The following is a 20,124-nucleotide window of genomic DNA, read 5'->3' as shown; positions in this document are numbered from 1 at the left end:
CACGCGAGTGTGTTTGGGGATGGTAAATATCCTGCATTAGGAATAAACATTGTATTTAGCGAGCCTTGGTGAGCTAAATACATAGTGTTTATTCCTAATACAGGATATTTACCATCCCTAAACACACAAGCGTGATAACCTCTTTATCATATAATGTCATTCTTCAATTCTGTGCTTGAAAATCGCTTCCCCTCTCTCACAAACATTACCTAAACATTGCGAGTTTTCCTGGAATGCGCGCATTAATATTTATTACGTCACAGGGTAGGTGATGTGTCAGTCGGACAGTGACAGTAGCCAATATAGTTCAAACTGAAATCTGTTTCTTATACAATGGCGAAGCAACATATACGCAAAACAACAAATGTTTTTAATTACCTTTCGCGACAATCCATCGGTCTGTCCGCTAGAGTAACTGCCCTTTGTCAAAGGGAAGCTACTCTAACCCTAGTCTATGAGACATCATGGCCAGTGATTGTTCACAGTCGGCCTGTTCTGTCATAACGTTAAGAAGTGTAGTCAGATGTATACCCAGCGCCAAAACGAAACAAGGTAACAATTCATACTTATTTCGCCTAAACCCAACTATTTTTATTTGTGGAAAAGGTTTCAAGCCGCAGAGGTCTACAAGCACAGATATGGCTTCTGATCCCGCTTGGCTAGGCCTAGTGCTCTCGCAAAATTGTTTCGAAATTTATATCTCCAAAGTTGCCCAAACTACTAAAAAGCCTTAGTTACGTCGCATTTCGACACTGACTTTCAGTATATAAGACTGTTTTTTAATAATTGTATCAATTATCCCTGTAGTTTATCCAGATTCACGATGGTTAATTCTGACTCGATAGCCGAATGACAAGTGCGACGCCATGTTTGTTTATATACACTGAAAGTAGTCCCTACTTGACCTTTGATATTTGCATCTCTATCCGCATATGACCCCAACGGATATCGTTTTTATCCGTTGGCTTTATCCTGCCGAGAAACCTACCCATTATATGATAATACATAATATTCACCACATCGGACTTGGATTTAGCCCTATCTGAGATTGAATAATTACCTCAGACATGAGAAATACCAACTGCGAACCACTGATTGCTATATGTCCTTGACACCCTCAGAGGCAGGGGTGAACGTTATTGTGTTATTTTCCATAGTCTTTGTTGGGTGATCTGAGTGGTTCCAGCACTCATTGTCCCCCGCCGCACGAAAGCGCGAAGCGGGGGATATAGTATTCACGACCGTACGTCCGTACGTCCGACCTGTTTGTTGCCGCGATATCTCAAGAACTAAACACTGGATTGTCTTCATATTTGGAACTATGGTGTATATACAGACTCCGCAGACACCAGTCGGTTTTGGTGACCTTGACCCCATTTTCAAGGTCACAGCAGGCAAATCTGCTTTTGGAGTTGGAAAACGGTGTTGCTGCGATATTTCAAGAACTAATCTCTGGATTGTCTTCATATTTGGAATTATGGTGTATATACACACTCCGCAGACACCAGTGGGTTTTGGTGACCTTGACTTCATTTTCAAGGTCACAACAGGCAAATCTGCTTTTGGAGTTAGAAAACGGTGTTGCTGCGATATCTCAAGAACTAATGTCTGGATTGTCTTCATATTTGGAACCATAGTGTATATACAGACACCGCATACACCAGTCGGTTTTGGTGACCTTGACCCCATTTTCAAGGTCACAGCAGGCAAATCTGCTTTTGGAGTTGGAAAACGGTGTTGCCGCGATATTTCAAGAACTAATCTCTGGATTGTCTTCATATTTGGAATTATGGTGTATATACACACTCCGCAGACACCAGTGGGTTTTGGTGACCTTGACTTCATTTTCAAGGTCACAACAGGCAAATCTGCTTTTGGAGTTGGAAAAGGGTGTTGCTGCGATATCTCAAGAACTAATCTCTGGATTGTCTTCATATTTGGAACCATAGTGTATATACAGACACCGCATACACCAGTCGGTTTTGGTGACCTTGACCCCATTTTCAAGGTCACAGCAGGCAAATCTGCTTTTGGAGTTGGAAAACGGTGTTGCCGCGATATCTCAAGAACTAATCTCTGGATTGACTTCATATTTGGAATTATAGTGCATATACAGACTCCGCATACACCAGTCGGTTTTGGTGACCTTGACCTCATTTTCAAGGTCACAGCAGTCAAATCTGCTTTTGGAGTTGGGAAACGGTGTTGCCGCGATATCTCAAGAACTAAACACTGGATTGTTTTCATATTTGGAACTATGGTGTATATACAGACACCGCAGACACCGGTCGGTTTTGTAGACCTTGACCCCATATTCAAGGTCACAGCAGGCAAATCTGCTTTTGGAGTTAGAAAACGGTGTTGCTGCGATATCTCAAGAACTAATCTCTGGATTGTCTTCATATTTGGAACCATAGTGTATATACAGACGCCGCATACACCAGTCAGTTTTGGTGACCTTGACCCCATTTTCAAGGTCACAGCAGGTAAATCTGCTTTTGGAGTTGGAAAACGGTGTTGCCGCGATATCTCAAGAACTAATCTCTGGATTGTCTTCATATTTGGTACTATGGTGTATATACAGGCGGGGGACATTTCGTCACTTTGTGACAAATACTTGCTATACTTGTGATGAAGTCATTAACTGAGCATCAAATGAATGACGACAAATTTCACAGGTGTAGGGTTTATGCCATGAAACATGCATGACAAGAAAGGAGTAGTTATTGATGTATAATGTGCAGTTTTGCCTGAAAAATAAGGGTTGTTGTTGTTGTTTTGAGTATATGACCTGAACTTTGTTGTTGCAAGAATAATACATACACATATTTGCTCTTTACTAAACTACATAAAACCTGATTAACACTTTATGAATGGCATTCAGCTATTGTAGACAATGGGGCAAAAGCCTTTTGTATTTAATATTGCTCAGAAACCACTGACCAAAATTTGAGGATTTGTTTGTCACCACAATGGGATTACATGTTATTGAATAGATGAAACTTATAAATTTAGCTTTTGAATTTGAACATTTTGTAGGATATCCTGATCAAATACTGAAGTCACAAACATTTGAACTCCTTACGAAGGGCCCATTACAGATACCATGACCTATTATGCAAAGTAGCGGGACGAAAAGCACAACCTTTTTATCATGCCCACTTTTGCCAGATTGCAGAGTCCATTTTGATAATAATCTTAAGAATAGAAATCAAACTGAAATCAGATCAAATTCAGAAGGTTTGACACGGTATTGCCTTTGATATTGTTTGTGACATTAATATAACTTTTAACAATATTTGCAAATATTGTGAACTTTCTTTGCTGTACAGCCAATACTTAGCAAATATGATATGATCTGAAAACAGTTTGCAATTTATTTCCTGATTTTGATCATTAGGATCCATTTGCTGTATTTTAATGCAGATTATACTGAAGAATGGTAGTGTGTGATGTGAACTAAATTTCACTTCCTGTCTTTTGGTAAGTAGTCAAATAACAGCAACAAATCTGCACCACAACCCTTAAGTTTATTATTAACACATTTCCCACGAAGCAACATGTCTCTATTCATGAAACATCCGATGACTCTAAATGAATTCAGGGTTCATCAAATGTAATTGTCAGGTAGGTCACTGCAAAACGTCCATTTTGAATAATATTAAGTTTTCACAACTGTATGTCATCACTATTCTGCCAGGTTCTGTCCTTGACAGTAAATAACATGCTTTTATATTTGATAAAGCAGGTCCTAATTGATGTTTGCTCGTATTTGTCTTGTGGATTAGCATATATGATTAACTATGAATATAGATCTGATGGCTTGCAATATTTATTTATGTTTGTGGTAGACTGAATCCAGTCGACTTTTGAACTGGCTGAAGGAAGTTAAGAAGTCACATGGATCTGTTGAAGTAACCTCCTTGACACAGGCAGGTCAGATAAACAACAGGGGCCTGTACAGAATTGGAAACTTTGATGACATAGAGAACTGTTCACTTCTGGTAAGATATCACTCCCTTCTAGGTCAGGGCTACATTTATGTTTTTGTGGTGTTTGCAATGCTTTATCCATAAACATTTTAACTGCTTCTTTGACATGGAAATTAACAATTGAGTTGAAGCTTTTTTGATCATCCTGTCATTGCTACCATTTTTATTTGCTGATAGAATTAATCATATTAGTTTATAATGTTATTTTGGACCATGTTTTGTGTTTGAAGCTGAAAGGTGTTGACCTATCTGTGGGATATCATGTTAAGAATATTGCCTTATTTGGACCAAGTTAATGTTTATGATGCAGTAAGGGAGCATCCATTTCATTTCTAAAGAGGGGGTGAGTGGGAGGATTTCTTAAATGAATTGTTTGTTTCGGAAATATGCACAAAATGAATAGTTTGTTGGCAGTGTTGAAGAAAATTTATAGTTTATTTTGTTGAAAATACCCAAATGTAAAAAATGTGTTAATAGTTAAGAGTAATAAATTTTATAATGGTGCTCAGTAGTTTGTTGGATACAACTGGGGAAAAAATTAGATTGTTCTCAACCACCACCTTGCTCACAATTGTCTTGAGACTAGAGAACGAGCAGCAAAAGTCGAACGCTGAAAGTAGGTGTGCAAGTTTGTGTATCATACCTTTCTCTGCTAGTGGCTTTTTTATGGGGTGTGAGCAGTGGTGATATATCACATTTGATATTGTTTTATGACACCAAAATCACAGTCTTATTTAACTGTACATGCCTTTGCTCTTAGAAGAACTTAGCTTTGGAACAAGTCATATGAGCTTCTACCATGATACCGCGAAACCAATGAAACTGAAACTGCACATGCTTGTTCAAAATGTAATGAAATTTGGTATATGTTTATTAGAGGTGGGATTTAACACATACTGTATGTTCCATTTATCATTATGTTAAAGATTCTCTAGATATGTATTTCGTCCAACTGAAATCCTCAGAAATGCCTCTATCCACCAATGATGTCACCTGAATTTGTAGAAAGAGTTTTGAATCAAATTTTTAACATGGCAGCTCAGGCACCATTCAGATTTGTAATTATGACCTCTCTTTGGCTTATAGGCCTTGAAGAATGTAATCAGCCTGCATGTTACACAAGACAAAGAGGAAAATGGATCCCGGAAATACAGCTACAGCCAGTTGGTGGATCTTCAGAGCAGGCTAATGCTGGTAGCAGGACAGGCAGAAAAGGGAAAAGATGATGTTGACCACTTTATTATGGTGAGATTATTTAAGAATTATTTTTGTGAAAGTTATTGCAAGTGTCAATACAGCTGAGAACTGGGGTTTGTCAATTAGGTTTTGCCAAGTGGTCCAGATAAGCTTGAACACCTGATCGTTGTTGATGATATCGTCAGTGAATTTTGGATGTTTTTACCACACATTTTCAATAATATTTAGGTTTGTGCTGGTCATTCCATGAATACTAGTTTCTGTTTGGTTAAGGAGCGGTTTATTATTTTCCATGATGCCCGCTCACGTAGCTAGCCCAGAAATCAATCAGAACACACCTTTGGTAACTTGCTTATCTTGCAGAAGTATCGTTGAGCTGAAATGAACTGATGTTTATGGGAAGAAACTCTGTTCATTTGCATTGCCTACTAGCTGTCAAAATGGCTGAATCAAAGTGTTTTACTCTGTGAAACTTCAGACATATAATCTTGGTCCATGTGAATGAATATTGGTGATATTATGTACCACTCGCCTGATGGCTTGGGGAACATAGGCTCACACACAGGGTACATCAGACCATATACCCCTCAAGATCAGTTGGCAACTTATAGTATCCTGTACATAGGTTTTCAATGCATTTTCATAGTGAACAGATTGCGTTTTCATTTGTCTGGTCGAAAGTTCTCATTGCCTTTCCTACAAATATAACTGTTATTTATTTCAATTATGACATGAGACTCTCAAGAAATTTTCAGCCTTCTTATGAATCTTTCAACACCACTGCACACAGTATCAGTAAGTTATGATAAGTGGCTGTCTTTGTTTACATTTTTAATTGATGATGATGCACTTAATATCAAGGTGAGCTACATTGCCATGGCACTCTTTTTATGAGTATAGATAGCAAAATAAAAAGTCATCCAAAGAAATGTTCACAGAATTGCAATATAAACTCATTGCAGCCATGTTGTTTTGTATGATTGAAAACATTCTATTTTAGCTTGATTCTCATGACCTCTCAAGTATAACATCACTAAATAATGGTGAACATCTTTACACTGGTTATAAAATATGTTTAAATATCATTGTCAGTTTCTAAGACAGGGTTACCTTTAAAGGTATAAGTTTTGATATTTACATCAGTGTGTCAAATGTCCAACAAATAAACTGTCAGTAATATGTCAGAGATCAGGTTGTCAGTTAGTTAATAGGAGATGTATTTGTATTAATCATTGCCAGTTACTGATGAGTTTGTGTAATTGAACTTACGTAAGTTACCCTCATGGGGGATTCGAGGTTAGAATAAGTGCCCAGCAAATTATCCTGGTCAAAAGAGGTGACTAATGAAATGAATCGGGCAGCAGACTCGGTGATTTGGTTGATTGTGGATCCACGATCGTAAACCAAAGGAGTGGATCATTGCTCACCAATATCGATCAATGGATTGTCTGAATCAGACTTTTTTATTGACAGGCTGCCCTAATATAGCTGAAAAATTGCTGAGTGCATTGTACAGCAAAAAACCCAAGAAAAATCATGTGTGGATATGTTATGAGTTCTGGTTAATGCTATACAAGGCAGTGATACGTTTTTGTGTCTGTGTAAGGCATACACTTTCTTGTTTCTAAAATGTTTTTTTCAGAAACAGCTAATTGCTTTTTCTGATGTTATGTAGTTGTTTTTCACCATTATTGGGTTTAGTGTTGTGAAACAGTTAGAATTAATTCAAGTGAATTGATTTGAGCTCAGTGTGAAGGAAACTTATGCAATGTAGCAATGTTTAACCAGTGTTATAACAATATATCTTACATTCATTGTTTCAAATTCATTAACATACTTGATTCATATGTGATTTAGGTAAAACAATACAATGATATTGTTCAAAATGTATTGTGGATTACAGACTAAACAGAGTGAGATTGGCTAAAACCGAAAATGAAATTTTAAAATTTGCTATTTCTAGTGGGAAAAAAGATGAAGCCCTTATCTTAACTTTGATGCTTTATGGATCAACGAGGTATTTACCTCTTTTCAGGTATTTATCACCATAAGAGGATTCAAGATTGTTTATGTTTTGTATTACAGGTTTTAGATGGCATAGTGCGTCTGGCCAAAACATACATCAGACTGTGTACAGATGGATGCGTCTTGTTCAATTGTTGGAAGGGGAAGTTTTTTTGTGGAGATGAGAGAAAAGCATGCACAATTTTGGAATTTGGTGAAGGAGATAATCTTGAAACTTTGAAGGGACATCGAGGGAAGGAAGGTGTTGAGGTCTTCATCCATGCTCTTGCCAATGAGTTTGAAGACTTCCATGATGAATGGATGAACTATGTCAGTAACAGAAGAGATGAGTACTTGGAGCTGAACTTCTACACCATTGACCAGCTGGTCTTCCTTCAGAGAGAACTTATCAAACTAGGCACAGAGGAGGAACCTTCTGTTCGTGTGTACTCAATGTTGTCTCTGATCAAGCCTGACTGTACAGAGTCTGATCTCAGCCTTGCAATGAAGAGTGCCAGAGAAGTTGTATTTGCAAAGAAAGACAGAACTGAGACAGAGACCGAAGAAACTGAACAAGAGACGACAAATCAAGATATTGACACTAAACAAGCTTTCATTGATGCTATGAAAAACAGTGACTTCTCAGAAAAACTTGCTAGACATGCCTTGGTAGAAGTGAACCCTGAAAATATTGATTTGGGTAGGTAATATATATTACATGTGTATGAGTTGTATTGCATGAAAAGTTATGCTAGTTAGCTAGTGTAAGATGTATGAGGGAGTGATAGAGATTACTGTGTATGCTAGGGCTGAATGTTCATGAAGATCAGTCTGAGATTTTTTTTAATATTGAAAAAAATGTTGCATCATTATACTCTCAGAAACATAAGAAATATCTATCACTAAAGTGGAATTTGGATGCAGTCATGGCATTTATCTTAACATCTTAAAATTTACAGGACTGCTTCATTTTGATTTTTATAAAAGATACTACACAAATATCATTCACATTAGAGATTTTTCTTCCAGGGCCCTGGAAAATTCTTTCAGCACATGTTATGAAAATACTCACAAAAAGTTTCTGGTTACAGTTTCCCAAAACCTATCAATGGAATCATCATTAATCTTAGTATATACCTGCTTAGAGGAGTTTAGTCAAGACTAGCAGAAGGTCAACATTATCATTCAGCTTTTTGTAGAACATGGTTATAGTATTACCAGTTTCTGAGGCATGGAACTCTATGTTTACATACTTTAAAAGTTATTTGAAGGTCAAGGTAACCTTTGGGGACATTTTTAAACGCTAGTTGAATAATATTTTTGTGTGAATATTGGGCAAAGATTACTTCCTTTGAGGATATCTAACAACTGTCTCATTCCACATGGAGTTTGAGAAATATTTTATATGCAGTGCAGAGGTCAAGGTCACAAAATTAAAAAATAGCACTCAATAGTTTCTAGAGGGTAAATCAGTGGAAGGGATTTGGCCATTTGATGGTTATTGAATGATATCTGATCATTGATGTACCTGATGCTTACGTTGACTTTGCCAATCCAAGGAGAAACTCCCACTCATATGTATAAAGAAACAGATCAAAAGAAGGGGAGCACAATTGGTGCCCATGGGGATACCTACTTCTTGCCTTAGTGGCTTTCCCCAAAATTTTACATCAGTGTTATCAATTAGGATGTCCAGTATTTCATATATATTGTTTCCTCAGTAAGCTTCAGATGGCATTAACTTTCATTTTTGACAAATTGCCCTGAACCTCTGAATATAGATGTGTACCTCTGTCTATGGTCACCTTGTTTTTTAGCATAAGCCCTGTGGATCAAGGAATGAAGTTTTTTATGGGATAATGGTGAACAAAGTTGAAAAACCATATTTTGATGGAATGGAACTTTGTTCTTTTCTGAGATTGTAAAAAGTCAAGCAAATCCTTTTGGGTTGAGTGTGAGAGAATTCACATGGTATTAATTCTATTTGTCTCAAATACTTTCTGTGAATATAAAGTAAGTCCTTCCTTGATTGTATTAAGGATTATGGTAAATCTTTGAAACACGGATTTGGTGGTAATTTGCTGGACCCAGATATATATCTCTCTCTCTATGGATTTTTATGGAGCTTTGGAATTCAGTACAAAAGAGGAATGGACATGTCTTCAGGTTTTACATGGGGATATAGTAATCAGTGTGTCTGTTTGTCCTTAATATTTTTTTATACCATACTCGCTCACTCTTTCATGAAACTTTGCACACACAGAGATCAGATGGTCAGCTGGTGCCTTTTGCTATTTAGGGAATTTGTGAATTTTTATGTTTTCCGTTTCCATGGGAAAAAGATTGACTGCATTCCATATGATGTGTTTTTTTTCAGAGTATATCACCCAAACTACCAGTTTTCTTCAGTACTCATACACAATGAAAACATTTTAACTGGTGCTATTAATTCTTGATAGAAATTACATTATTTATGTTGTCATAATTTTGTATCACATTATCATGATTACTGCATTCATGTTTATATTCATGCAACTGTAACAGATAACAGCATATTGTACCAACTGTGTGACATCCACTGACTCATATCCCTGCAAAAAAAGTCCTGACATACAAATACAAAGTTCTGTTGCACTATTACATGTGCAATTCAGAGTCTTTGTAATTGTTGGATCTTATGTAGTTGTCTTGATTGAGATCAATCTGGACGTAATGTTTTGTGACTGATAGTACATGGTGGTACATAAGGCTGGACTTTTAAATGTTGAGTAAATTGCGTGGACAGGTACTTGCAAACACCTCTAGTCGACAATGATGTGACAGTAAAATATCTCAGAAACTGCTTTACCAAATGCAATAATACTTTTCATGAATGTTTGTTAGCAAATCAATGAAATGACATTACATTGCTATCAAACAGTCCTCTCACATCAAACAGACCACATTACACAGCCACCTGGTGCACCTGGTGGGCATCAGTGCTTTAAACAAAATAATTATACCAGAAGAAAGGAGACAGCCAATTATGTCTTTTATGCCATTGATTATCTTCAGGTATTGTTTGGTGTATGGAACATCAAGATGACTTCCCAGATGAGGAGGAAGACGTGGAGTCTTCGGTTGATCCATTGTTCATGGGCTGGCAGGTGGGAGGAGAGTCGGTGTCATCCATTGCAAGGTCCTGGGTCAAAAACATCTCAGGTCATAACAAGTGAGTCCAAATGCATGGGCTGAGAAAGTCTGAAAAAATGTACCAGACCTTTCACTTGCCCACCATTACAATTGACTAGTCAAGCGACCATAAGGTACAGATTTTGCTGGGTTGTGCGTAGTCTAGCTATTGGAAGTTATCATCTGCTTACATGATGTAAATTAACATATACCATAGACATTTTACAAAATCCATTAAGTTCATATTAAAATGAACTTTATGAATTAGGCACATATTTTACTTTTATAAAATTATAAGGATTGTCCCCTACTTTCTTTGAAAACCATACATTGGCATGATTTAGAATTCATAGATTATTGGACCAAGTAACAGTAACTCACCTGACCTGTACATATCAACATGAACATGGGGCAATGATGATTTTAAATCTCTGAATTGGCTTTGTAGATAGTTTGAAGAAATGACAAGGACAGAATTCCAGTGTAGTTGTTGTCTTTCATATTTTCACTTTATTTTGCAGCTCGCATGTGTTCAACAGTTTGCCTTTGATTTTCCATGTATGTGTTTTATTTGTTAAACAGGAATATTACAACTGTACAGGCTTTGACCTCCAACTTGAGGTCAGTGTGGAACACATTCCTGGAAGCTGTGTCATCCAGTGTAGCAGATTATCTCAGTCTGGAACATCTGGGCATCATCCTCAGACAGCTGGCACAAACAGGTACCTTGAGCTTGATGTAGATTTACACAAGTAATGGGCAGGATAGGCACTTGCTGACTTTAGTAACCCAACTGTAGAGACTTGACTTCGTAGGCTTAAACATCTGGGCATCATCCTCAGACAGCAGGCTCAATCAGGTACCTTTAGCTTGAGCTTACAGCACATATATGGATATGGATTTACACAGGAAACAGCTATTGTATGTCTTAGTGTCTGTAAGATAGATTGCAACTGCAAAAAATGAGTGAAAAGAGAAATGGGAGAGAATATGGAGGTATGAAAAAATGTCTTCCAAAATTATCAGTGCAGTTTCCATGGCCAGTTAAATTTGGCATGATCCACAGACTAGTGGCTCTACAAGTTGTGTATTGTACACAAACATGATACATATAAACATACATATCCTAACCATGACACTTTAGTTTCTGATAACCCCCAGACTGTGCATAATAGCTTGATTGTCCACCGGACATTTCTCTTCATATTCCAAGCTATGAGACTTAATATGCTCTGTTCCAATCACCATGCAGGCACTGAGATTACAAAACAAAAGTCAATATGATTTAGTCAAAATTTAAATAGTTCTCTTGGCAAAAACGTCAACTAGAAGCATAAAAAATGTATCTTTGCCCATTTGCCTCATCATGCCAGTAGATGGAATATGCTAGAAATAAATCATACAGGTAGTTTCTAAGCATGAAACTCAAGCTACCAACATCAGAATTATTTTTCAAGCAGTGAAATTTACTTTATACAACTAATTAGCACCTGTCTTGTATTGTCGTCATGGCAAATGGCAAAGTTACATTAAAAAGGCATTTCTCCTTATATTACTAGTCAAAATATACTGGCAGTATGGTGAAGATTAAGGGTCAAATTGGGTGATCAATAACTTTGAATGAATAAATATTCTGCCTTAATATATTTTTTCCAGACGAGCGGCCATTTAACAGGACTATACCACCGCCACTGAAACCAGGAATTTCTAACTTGGTTGTCTGCCCTCAAGGTGAGATATATGAGGATGAGAAGACAAATTACATTGTCAAATCATGAAGTGTTGCAGTGCCACAGAAGGTTGAGAATATATATTCTTTAAATATATGTAAATATGCTTGGTGCTGCCATCCAAGTCACGAAGAATAGACAAATTGAAAGTCTTTGCTGATTTTGCCATATTTTTTGTTTTGTAGCTGACATGTTGAACACTGTTCTGTACATGTACAAACATTCAGAAGATGAGCCCCTTCCTCAACCAGATGAGGTCCTTTTGTGCACTCCACAAACTACCTTTGACCAGGTAAATCTATACTTTTTACTAAAATTCAATGGGGATTATTAATTATGTTGTGCTCTCTTTGTCTTGCATCATCCTTTGTGTGTCGTCCATCATAAACATCTTCTACTGCCATCTACCAAAACTGCCAAAGCAACAGATTTTCAAAAAGGGAACTAATAGTATAAAAAGTGTATTCAGCAACAGATTTCCATGTATATTGTCATGGTTTTCTCCAGACAAAACAGTAAATGTCAGAAAAGGCAGTGCAGGCCAAAAAAAAGGGGCAGTGCGCAAAATAAAAGGGCAGGGGAAACACTACATGCTCGTTCCCACCAATGATGACACCTTGTGCAAGTGGTTCCTCTTTGTTCTTACTCTCAACACATCTTCTCTGAAATTGCCAAACTGAAGAAGCTGAACTTTGGCATGCATGTTTCCTTCTCCTGACAACATATTGTTTTCAAATAATTATGGCTTCACTGGGTTTCTTGTATGAAACAATTTGAAAAAAATGTATGGCATCAGATAAATTATCTCCTTAGAAGGTTCTGTGTTGAAACTTTAAGTAAAGTTTATTTAACACTATTCCTCAGTATGTATGTAAAAATAAATGAGTAGCAATTCTGACAGCAAATTTGTTTAAGTGGCTGTCTCTGTTGACACGTTGCACTGTTGACTACATATCCAGGTGAGCAACAGTAACATGACGCTCTTTCCTATTTCTGTGTTTCTTGAATTAAGTCCTTATCACTGACAATAATGTCGGGTCAGAATATTTAATAGGTATGTATTTATCCATTTATGAATAGATGTTAAGAGTTCCGAGACTACATAAAAGTTTACATTTTTTAGGTTTCATTTGTGAAACATTAACTGTTAATTTAACTCATAACTTTTGTGTAAAGACATATATATGTGTAAAATAGATAAATCTGAAATAATATGTTCTTAATAAATAGAAATACCAGATCTTGAGCAATGTTTTTAGGTTGACATCTTCCTGCGACGAGCCTTCTTCAGCAACCCTGGCAAGTTGTATACAATGGCCAATGCTGATCTGCTGCAGTATGAGATAGAGGAGAGGGCAGAGAAGAAGCTAAAGGAGTATTCAAGCAGGGACAAAGGTATACAAGTGTGAAGTATAGTTATGTAAATACATGTATCAACAAAGTCTTCCCATTCTCATGAAATACCTCTTTCTATTTTAGCTGCTTAATATGTTGGCTTAAATTGGACTGCTGCAATTGATTTACTCATCTACACATTTTACAGTGAAATCTGGTTGAACTGGATTTGTCTGGAAAAGTTTAATCAGGTTTAGATGGTAGATTAGTGAGATTCTAGTAGGAGCTTCATCCCTTGCTGTCACAATATGAACGCTCAAGACATTCATGAACAAATTATACAAGAGTAAGTTTGCTGCATCTATGATGTTATCAAATTAATCGAAAGAAGTATCCTTACAACCCTTTAAGAAAATACATTTTTTAAACACATTTTTTGTGTAAGATATAGCTTAATTTTGAGAAAGTGTCTTCGGTGTAAACACAATGAAATCTGGATTATACATTGCATTACTTGCATGATAAATTGGTCCCTTGTCACACAATTCAACACAGTATCGATAAACCAGGTTGTAAATTCTCACCATGAATGAAGGTCTTGTATTGAGATAGATCTGGATAAGGCACAGTCTTTTTTTTCACAGATTCCATTGTAAAATGTTCAAGACTTCTTAGCTGATATATACAGATACAGCTAGGGAGTTCTAGGTGACATTGGAAGTCAAGGTTACCTGTTGTATAGGCATCATGAAAGGTTTTATTTACACTATCGTTTGAGTATTTATCATTGGAATTTGATGAAACTTAATTATGTGTCATATGTGTTCTAGATCTCAATTGATATTTCTTAATCTTTGTCGAAGGTCAAGGTCACCAGAGGTCACATGAAACAGCTCTCAAAACTTCACTCATGAAATGACTTGTCAACAGTATGGAATAGAGAACTTCATACATGTATTAGCACAACTAGAAATGTTCTCACATGTAATTGGTCATCAGAATCTATGAGTCTTTTAATAAGTATTTGACTATGCTTGTCATTCATGTGTGGTCACAAGGGAGAGAGTTGATAAGGTTTTTGTGAATACCTGGTTGAATTCATGAGAAAACAAAAACATATTTTCAATTGTTCATAATATGTTATACAAACTTTTTGAATACCTTCCATGTATGCAGGTGAAGTATATAATTAAACCTTAAGTACATATAACTTTCTTATTACCCAAGTAAACATCAGATTTCATATAGCCCTAGACAAACTCATGAACAGGAAATGACATGGCATTAACCCAGAAGTACATTGCATATTCTATTGGGCACGTTTATTCACAAACCTGGAATTGATCTCTCTCGTTCAGAAGGGCATATAAAATTCTTAGAAGTGAAAGGCATCAGAATTTCTTGTTTTTATGTTTTTTTACTGAATTAGAGTACATTAGGGACCAATGTTGAATGAAGATACTTGTATACTTACATATACATAGTAGATGTGTCTAATGATAAATTGTGGGGATGTTCAGAGCAATGTTTTGCTTAGTATTCCTTTATATACTTTCCATAAAACAATAACAGTCAGCAACTTCAGCTAGTAGTCCTAAGGTTGAGTCTTGCACAATTCCTTTCATCCCTTTTGGTAATTTCAGATAATAAGTATCTATATGTCAATACTACAATCAACTGAAATGTTTGTATAATTGTCATTTCTATCAGAATTCACATATTTGTATACGAGTATGTGAATTTTCAGATTTTGACTGTCAACTTGTGGTACTTTGTTCCACGGAAAATGAATTCAAGGCAAGAATTGTGGCAGCTCTAGAAAGACAAAGATGTCCACCTCCTGCACTGCAAAACTTGCATGAAGTGAAAAAATATCTGCTATTAAAATTTTCTCAGAAATTGGAATGTCAGCAAGACTACAATACTGCTTCAGATTTGGATTTCAGCAGGTAAGAGTATCGATACTTATTTTTCAGATTTCTTCTATCAAAACACAAAGATCATGCAGTGGCCTGACAGTAAAAAAACAATGTCACTGCTCCAGAGAATGTTAAGGCACTTGAAACCCTGTTTTCATTTCAAAGTTTCGCTGAATGTCCATATGTCATGGTGCTTTGTCAGTTGTCTGACCATTTAGCATCTTCTTCTTTGAACTTCCTGAGGGATCAGCCTATGAGTGAGTGAGTGAGCGAGTGAGTGTGTTTGGTTAAACGCTACTTTGTGCAACCGTATCTCCAGCTCCACCTACTCTCCAACCAACAGTTAGGAGGATATATAGCTCCATAGAAGTAAAGGTGAGGTGAAATGTGGTTGAACATTGTGTTATTTCCAAATCTACACGAATCTTCATGAACCAAAAAAGTGTGTCCTTAGTAATATGCTTCTGAGAAATAGGTTTGTTAGGATTATGGATAAAGATGACTTAATTTAATTTTTTAGTGGAGTGCTGTCATCAGAGTATAAATTTTTGTCTGAAGTTCCACAGTGCGAGTGATCAAGTCCAAGAGAGCTGGTGTGGGGAAGACCTTGTACAAGAAGCGCCAGGTGGAGGCACTGCAGCGTCTGAACCCTAGAGTCCCTGCTACATCAGTGTCCATACATCTGTATGAGAAAAGTGTGTCCACAATGGCTGTGGCAGAGAAACTGCTGGATCATACACCGCAGCCTGGACAAGTCCTACCAAGAATATTCCACCTGGACATCTCATATGAGGTGAGCTACACTCACCTTTTCAGTGTCTCGTATCCTTGAATAAGTTCTAAACTAGAAGGCCTAAGTATATCTGCATTGAATGAAATGAGCAGGTAAAGATCACCAGTTAAACAATGTCACCATGGTTGTTGCAGGTTCAGGAAGGTGTTGACTATCTACTCTTCAACCTGCTGGTTCTGGGCTGTATCAGCAACAACATGGGACATGTCTGGCTCAAGTCGCCCCTGGACTTGTATCTGGTGGAGACCATCCCCATCACAGATGTCAGACAGGACAAGGTATGTATCTGTCCATATCTGGAGAGTGAAAGGCTGTATGTAATACTGTGTATCTGGTGGAGACTATTCCCATCACAGGTGTCAGACAGGACAGGGTATGTATATCTGTCAATATCTGGAGAGTGATAGACTGTATGCAATAATGTGTATCTGGTAGAGAATATCTCAATCGCATATGTCAGACAGGCCAGGTTGTCCATCTGTCAATATCGAGAGTGAAAGGCTGTATGTAATACTGTGTATCTGGTGGAGACCATCACAGATGTCAGACAGGACAGGGTATGTATCTGTCCATATCTGGAGAGTGAAAGGCTGTATGTAATACTGAGTATCTGGTGGAGACCATCACAGATGTCAGACAGGACAGGGTATGTATCTGTCAATATCTGGAGAGTGAAAGGCTGTATGTAATACTGTGTATCTGATGGAGACCATCACAGATGTCAGACAGGACAGGGTATGTGTCTGTCCATATCTAGAGAGTGAAAGGCTGTATGTAATACTGTGTATCTGGTGGAGACCATCCCCATCACTGATGTCAGACAGGACAGGGTATGTATCTGTCCATATCTAGAGAGTGAAAGGCTGTATGTAATACTGTGTATCTGGTAGAGACCATCACAGGTGTCAGACAGGACAGGGTATATATCTGTCAGTATCTGGAGAGTGAAAGGCTTTATGTATTACTGTGTATCTGGTAGAGACCATCACAGGTGTCAGACAGGACACGGTATGTATCTGTCAATATCTGGAGAGTGAAAGGTTGTATGTAATACTGTGTATCTGGTGGAGACCATCCCCATCACAGATGTCAGATAGGACAAGGTATGTATCTGTCAATATCTTGAGAGTGAAAGGTTGTATGTAATACTGTGTATCTGGTGGAGACCATCCCCATCACAGGTGTCAGACAGGACAGGGTATGTATCTGTCCATATCTGGAGAGTGAAAGGCTGTATGTAATACTGTGTATCTGGTGGAGACCATCCCCATCACAGATGTCAGATAGGACAAGGTATGTATCTGTCAATATCTTGAGAGTGAAAGGTTGTATGTAATACTGTGTATCTGGTGGAGACCATCACAGATGTCAGACAGGACAGGGTATGTATCTGTCAATATCTGGAGAGTGAAAGGTTGTATGTAATACTGTGTATCTAGTGGAGACCATCACAGATGTCAGACAGGACAGGGTATGTATCTGTCCATATCTGGAGAGTGAAAGGCTGTATGTAATACTGTGTATCTAGTAGAGACCATCACAGATGTCAGACAGGACAGGTTATGTATCTGTCAATATCTTGAGAGTGAAAGGCTGTATGTAATACTGTGTATCTGGTGGAGACCATCACAGATGTCAGACAGGACAGGGTATGTATCTGTCAATATCTGGAGAGTGAAAGGTTGTATGTAATACTGTGTATCTAGTGGAGACCATCCCCATCACAGATGTCAGATAGGACAGGGTATGTATCTGTCAATACTGGAGTGTGAAAGGCTGTATGTAATACTGTGTATCTGGTGGAGACCATCCCCATCACAGATGTCAGACAGGACAAGGTATGTATCTGTCAATATCTGGAGAGTGAAAGGCTGTATGTAATACTGTGTATATGATTGAGACTATCCCTCACACAGATGTCAGACAGGACAGGGTATGTATCTGTCAATATCTGGAGAGTGAATGGCTGTATGTAATACTGTGTATCTGGTGGAGACCATCCCTATCACAGGTGTCAGACAGGACAGGGTATGTATCTGTCAATATCTGGAGAGTAAAAGGCTGTATGTAATACTGTGTATCTGGTGGAGACCATCCCCATCACAGGTGTCAGACAGGACAGGGTATGTATCTGTCAATATCTGGAGAGTGAAAGGCTGTATGTAATACTGTGTATCTGGTGGAGACCCTCCCCATCACAGATGTCAGACAGGACAGGATATGTATCTGTCAAGATCTGGAGAGTGAAAGGTTGTATGTAATACTGTGTATCTGGTGGAGACCATCACAGATGTCAGACAGGACAGGGTATATATCTGTCCATATCTGGAGAGTGAAAGGCTGTATGTAATACTGTGTATCTGGTGGAGACCATCGCCATCACAGATGTCAGATAGGACAGGGTATGTATCTGTCAATATCTGGAGAGTGAAAGGCTGTATGTAATACCGTGTATCTGGTGGAGACCATGACAGATGTCAGACAGGACAGGGTATGTATCTGTCCATATCTGGAGAGTGAAAGGCTTTATGTAATACTGTGTATCTGGAAGAGACCATCACAGATGTCAGACAGGACAAGGTATATATCTGTCAATATCTGGAATGTGAAGGGCTGTATGTTATACTGTGTATCTGGTGGAGACCATCCCCATCACAGGTGTCAGACAGGACAGGGTATTCATCTGTCAATATCTGGAGTGTGAAGGGCTGCATGTTATACTGTGTATCTGGTGGAGACCCTCCCCATCACAGATGTCAGACAGGACAGGGTATGTATCTGTCAATATCTGGAGAGTGAAAGGTTGTATGTAATACTGTGTATCTAGTGGAGACCATCCCCATCACAGATGTCAGACAGGACAGGGTATGTATCTGTTAATATCTGGAGAGTGAAAGGTTGTATGTAATACTGTGTATCTGGTGGAGACCATCACAGATGTCAGACAGGACAGGGTATGTATCTGTCAATATCTGGAGACTGAAAGGTTGTATGTAATACTGTGTATCTGGTGCAGACCATCACAGATGTCAGACAGGACAGGGTATGTATCTGTCAATATCTGGAGAGTGAAAGGCTGTATGTAATACTGTGTATCTGGTGCAGACCAGCCCCATCACAGATGTCAGACAGGACAGGGTATGTATCTGTCAATATCTGGAGAGTGAAAGGTTGTATGTAATACTGTGTATATGGTGGAGACCAGCACAGATGTCAGACAGGACAAGGTATGTATCTGTCAATATCTGGAGTGTGAAAGGCAGTTTGTTATACTGTCTACCCAATAAAGACATATACCATCTCAGATGTCCCATTCCTTCATAACCTTCATGTTATTTACTAATAAAACAATTTTTTTAGATATATAAAATAAGCACTTATTATATAACATTAATCAGTGCACTGCACTATTTGGTATGTTTACATCAGCATATTTCACATTACAGACCAAGCTCATATAACAATGTGTGACACATTCTGTAAGTCTTTATATCCTGCGCAGGGAAATATATATTGCTTGGTAACAAATTGTTATTGACAAGAGTGAACAGGGAGTAATTTATGTTTTATGTAGTATTTGGTATATTATCAAAACGGACAGACAGGATGGGTTATAATTTAGTTAGAGTAAAGAACATTTCTCTACACCAATATATGTTTGTGTTGTTGATACTATTCAGAGAGTCAATCAGCGTCTTATTCACACCTTGCTGGAGGTTCTACCTGATGTCTACTGCTGGTCTCCTCAAGACAGTTTACAGATGCTTAACACTGGCATAAAACCAGAAGGTACTTCTTAAATGGGAACCAGACTTAGACAAATTGCCAGTCCTAGCAAGTTTGAGAAAAATCTTAAGACATTGCCTTTGTAGTCTGTTTACTCACTTTTTATAATATTTATCAACCCGACTGACAATTTACACAAACACAATTTATCAGTTACATGCAAGCCACAAGTGATACAGCATCTAGTCCTGTGCTGA

General features: G+C 37.8%; 1 protein-coding gene across 1 annotated transcript in view; it reads left to right on the top strand.

Moving 5' to 3' along the window:
* Positions 1–20,124, top strand: part of LOC139473601 (E3 ubiquitin-protein ligase rnf213-alpha-like) — a 208,576-nt gene that overhangs the window by 105,121 nt on the left and 83,331 nt on the right. Inside the window, exons 20-31 of the mRNA XM_071256274.1 lie at positions 3,852–4,004; positions 5,079–5,237; positions 7,275–7,893; positions 10,248–10,404; positions 10,947–11,086; positions 12,021–12,095; positions 12,280–12,386; positions 13,354–13,489; positions 15,177–15,378; positions 15,907–16,141; positions 16,276–16,419; positions 19,822–19,930. Of these exons, the coding sequence (XP_071112375.1) occupies positions 3,852–4,004; positions 5,079–5,237; positions 7,275–7,893; positions 10,248–10,404; positions 10,947–11,086; positions 12,021–12,095; positions 12,280–12,386; positions 13,354–13,489; positions 15,177–15,378; positions 15,907–16,141; positions 16,276–16,419; positions 19,822–19,930 (2,236 nt within the window). The remainder of the gene's footprint in view (positions 1–3,851; positions 4,005–5,078; positions 5,238–7,274; positions 7,894–10,247; positions 10,405–10,946; positions 11,087–12,020; positions 12,096–12,279; positions 12,387–13,353; positions 13,490–15,176; positions 15,379–15,906; positions 16,142–16,275; positions 16,420–19,821; positions 19,931–20,124) is intronic.

This window comes from Haliotis cracherodii, unplaced genomic scaffold (assembly GCF_022045235.1).
Source record: "Haliotis cracherodii isolate W230 unplaced genomic scaffold, xgHalCrac1.p SCAF_3, whole genome shotgun sequence".
NCBI classification, from domain to species: Eukaryota; Metazoa; Mollusca; class Gastropoda; order Lepetellida; family Haliotidae; genus Haliotis; species Haliotis cracherodii.
This window is presented reverse-complemented; position numbering and strand designations above follow the sequence as displayed.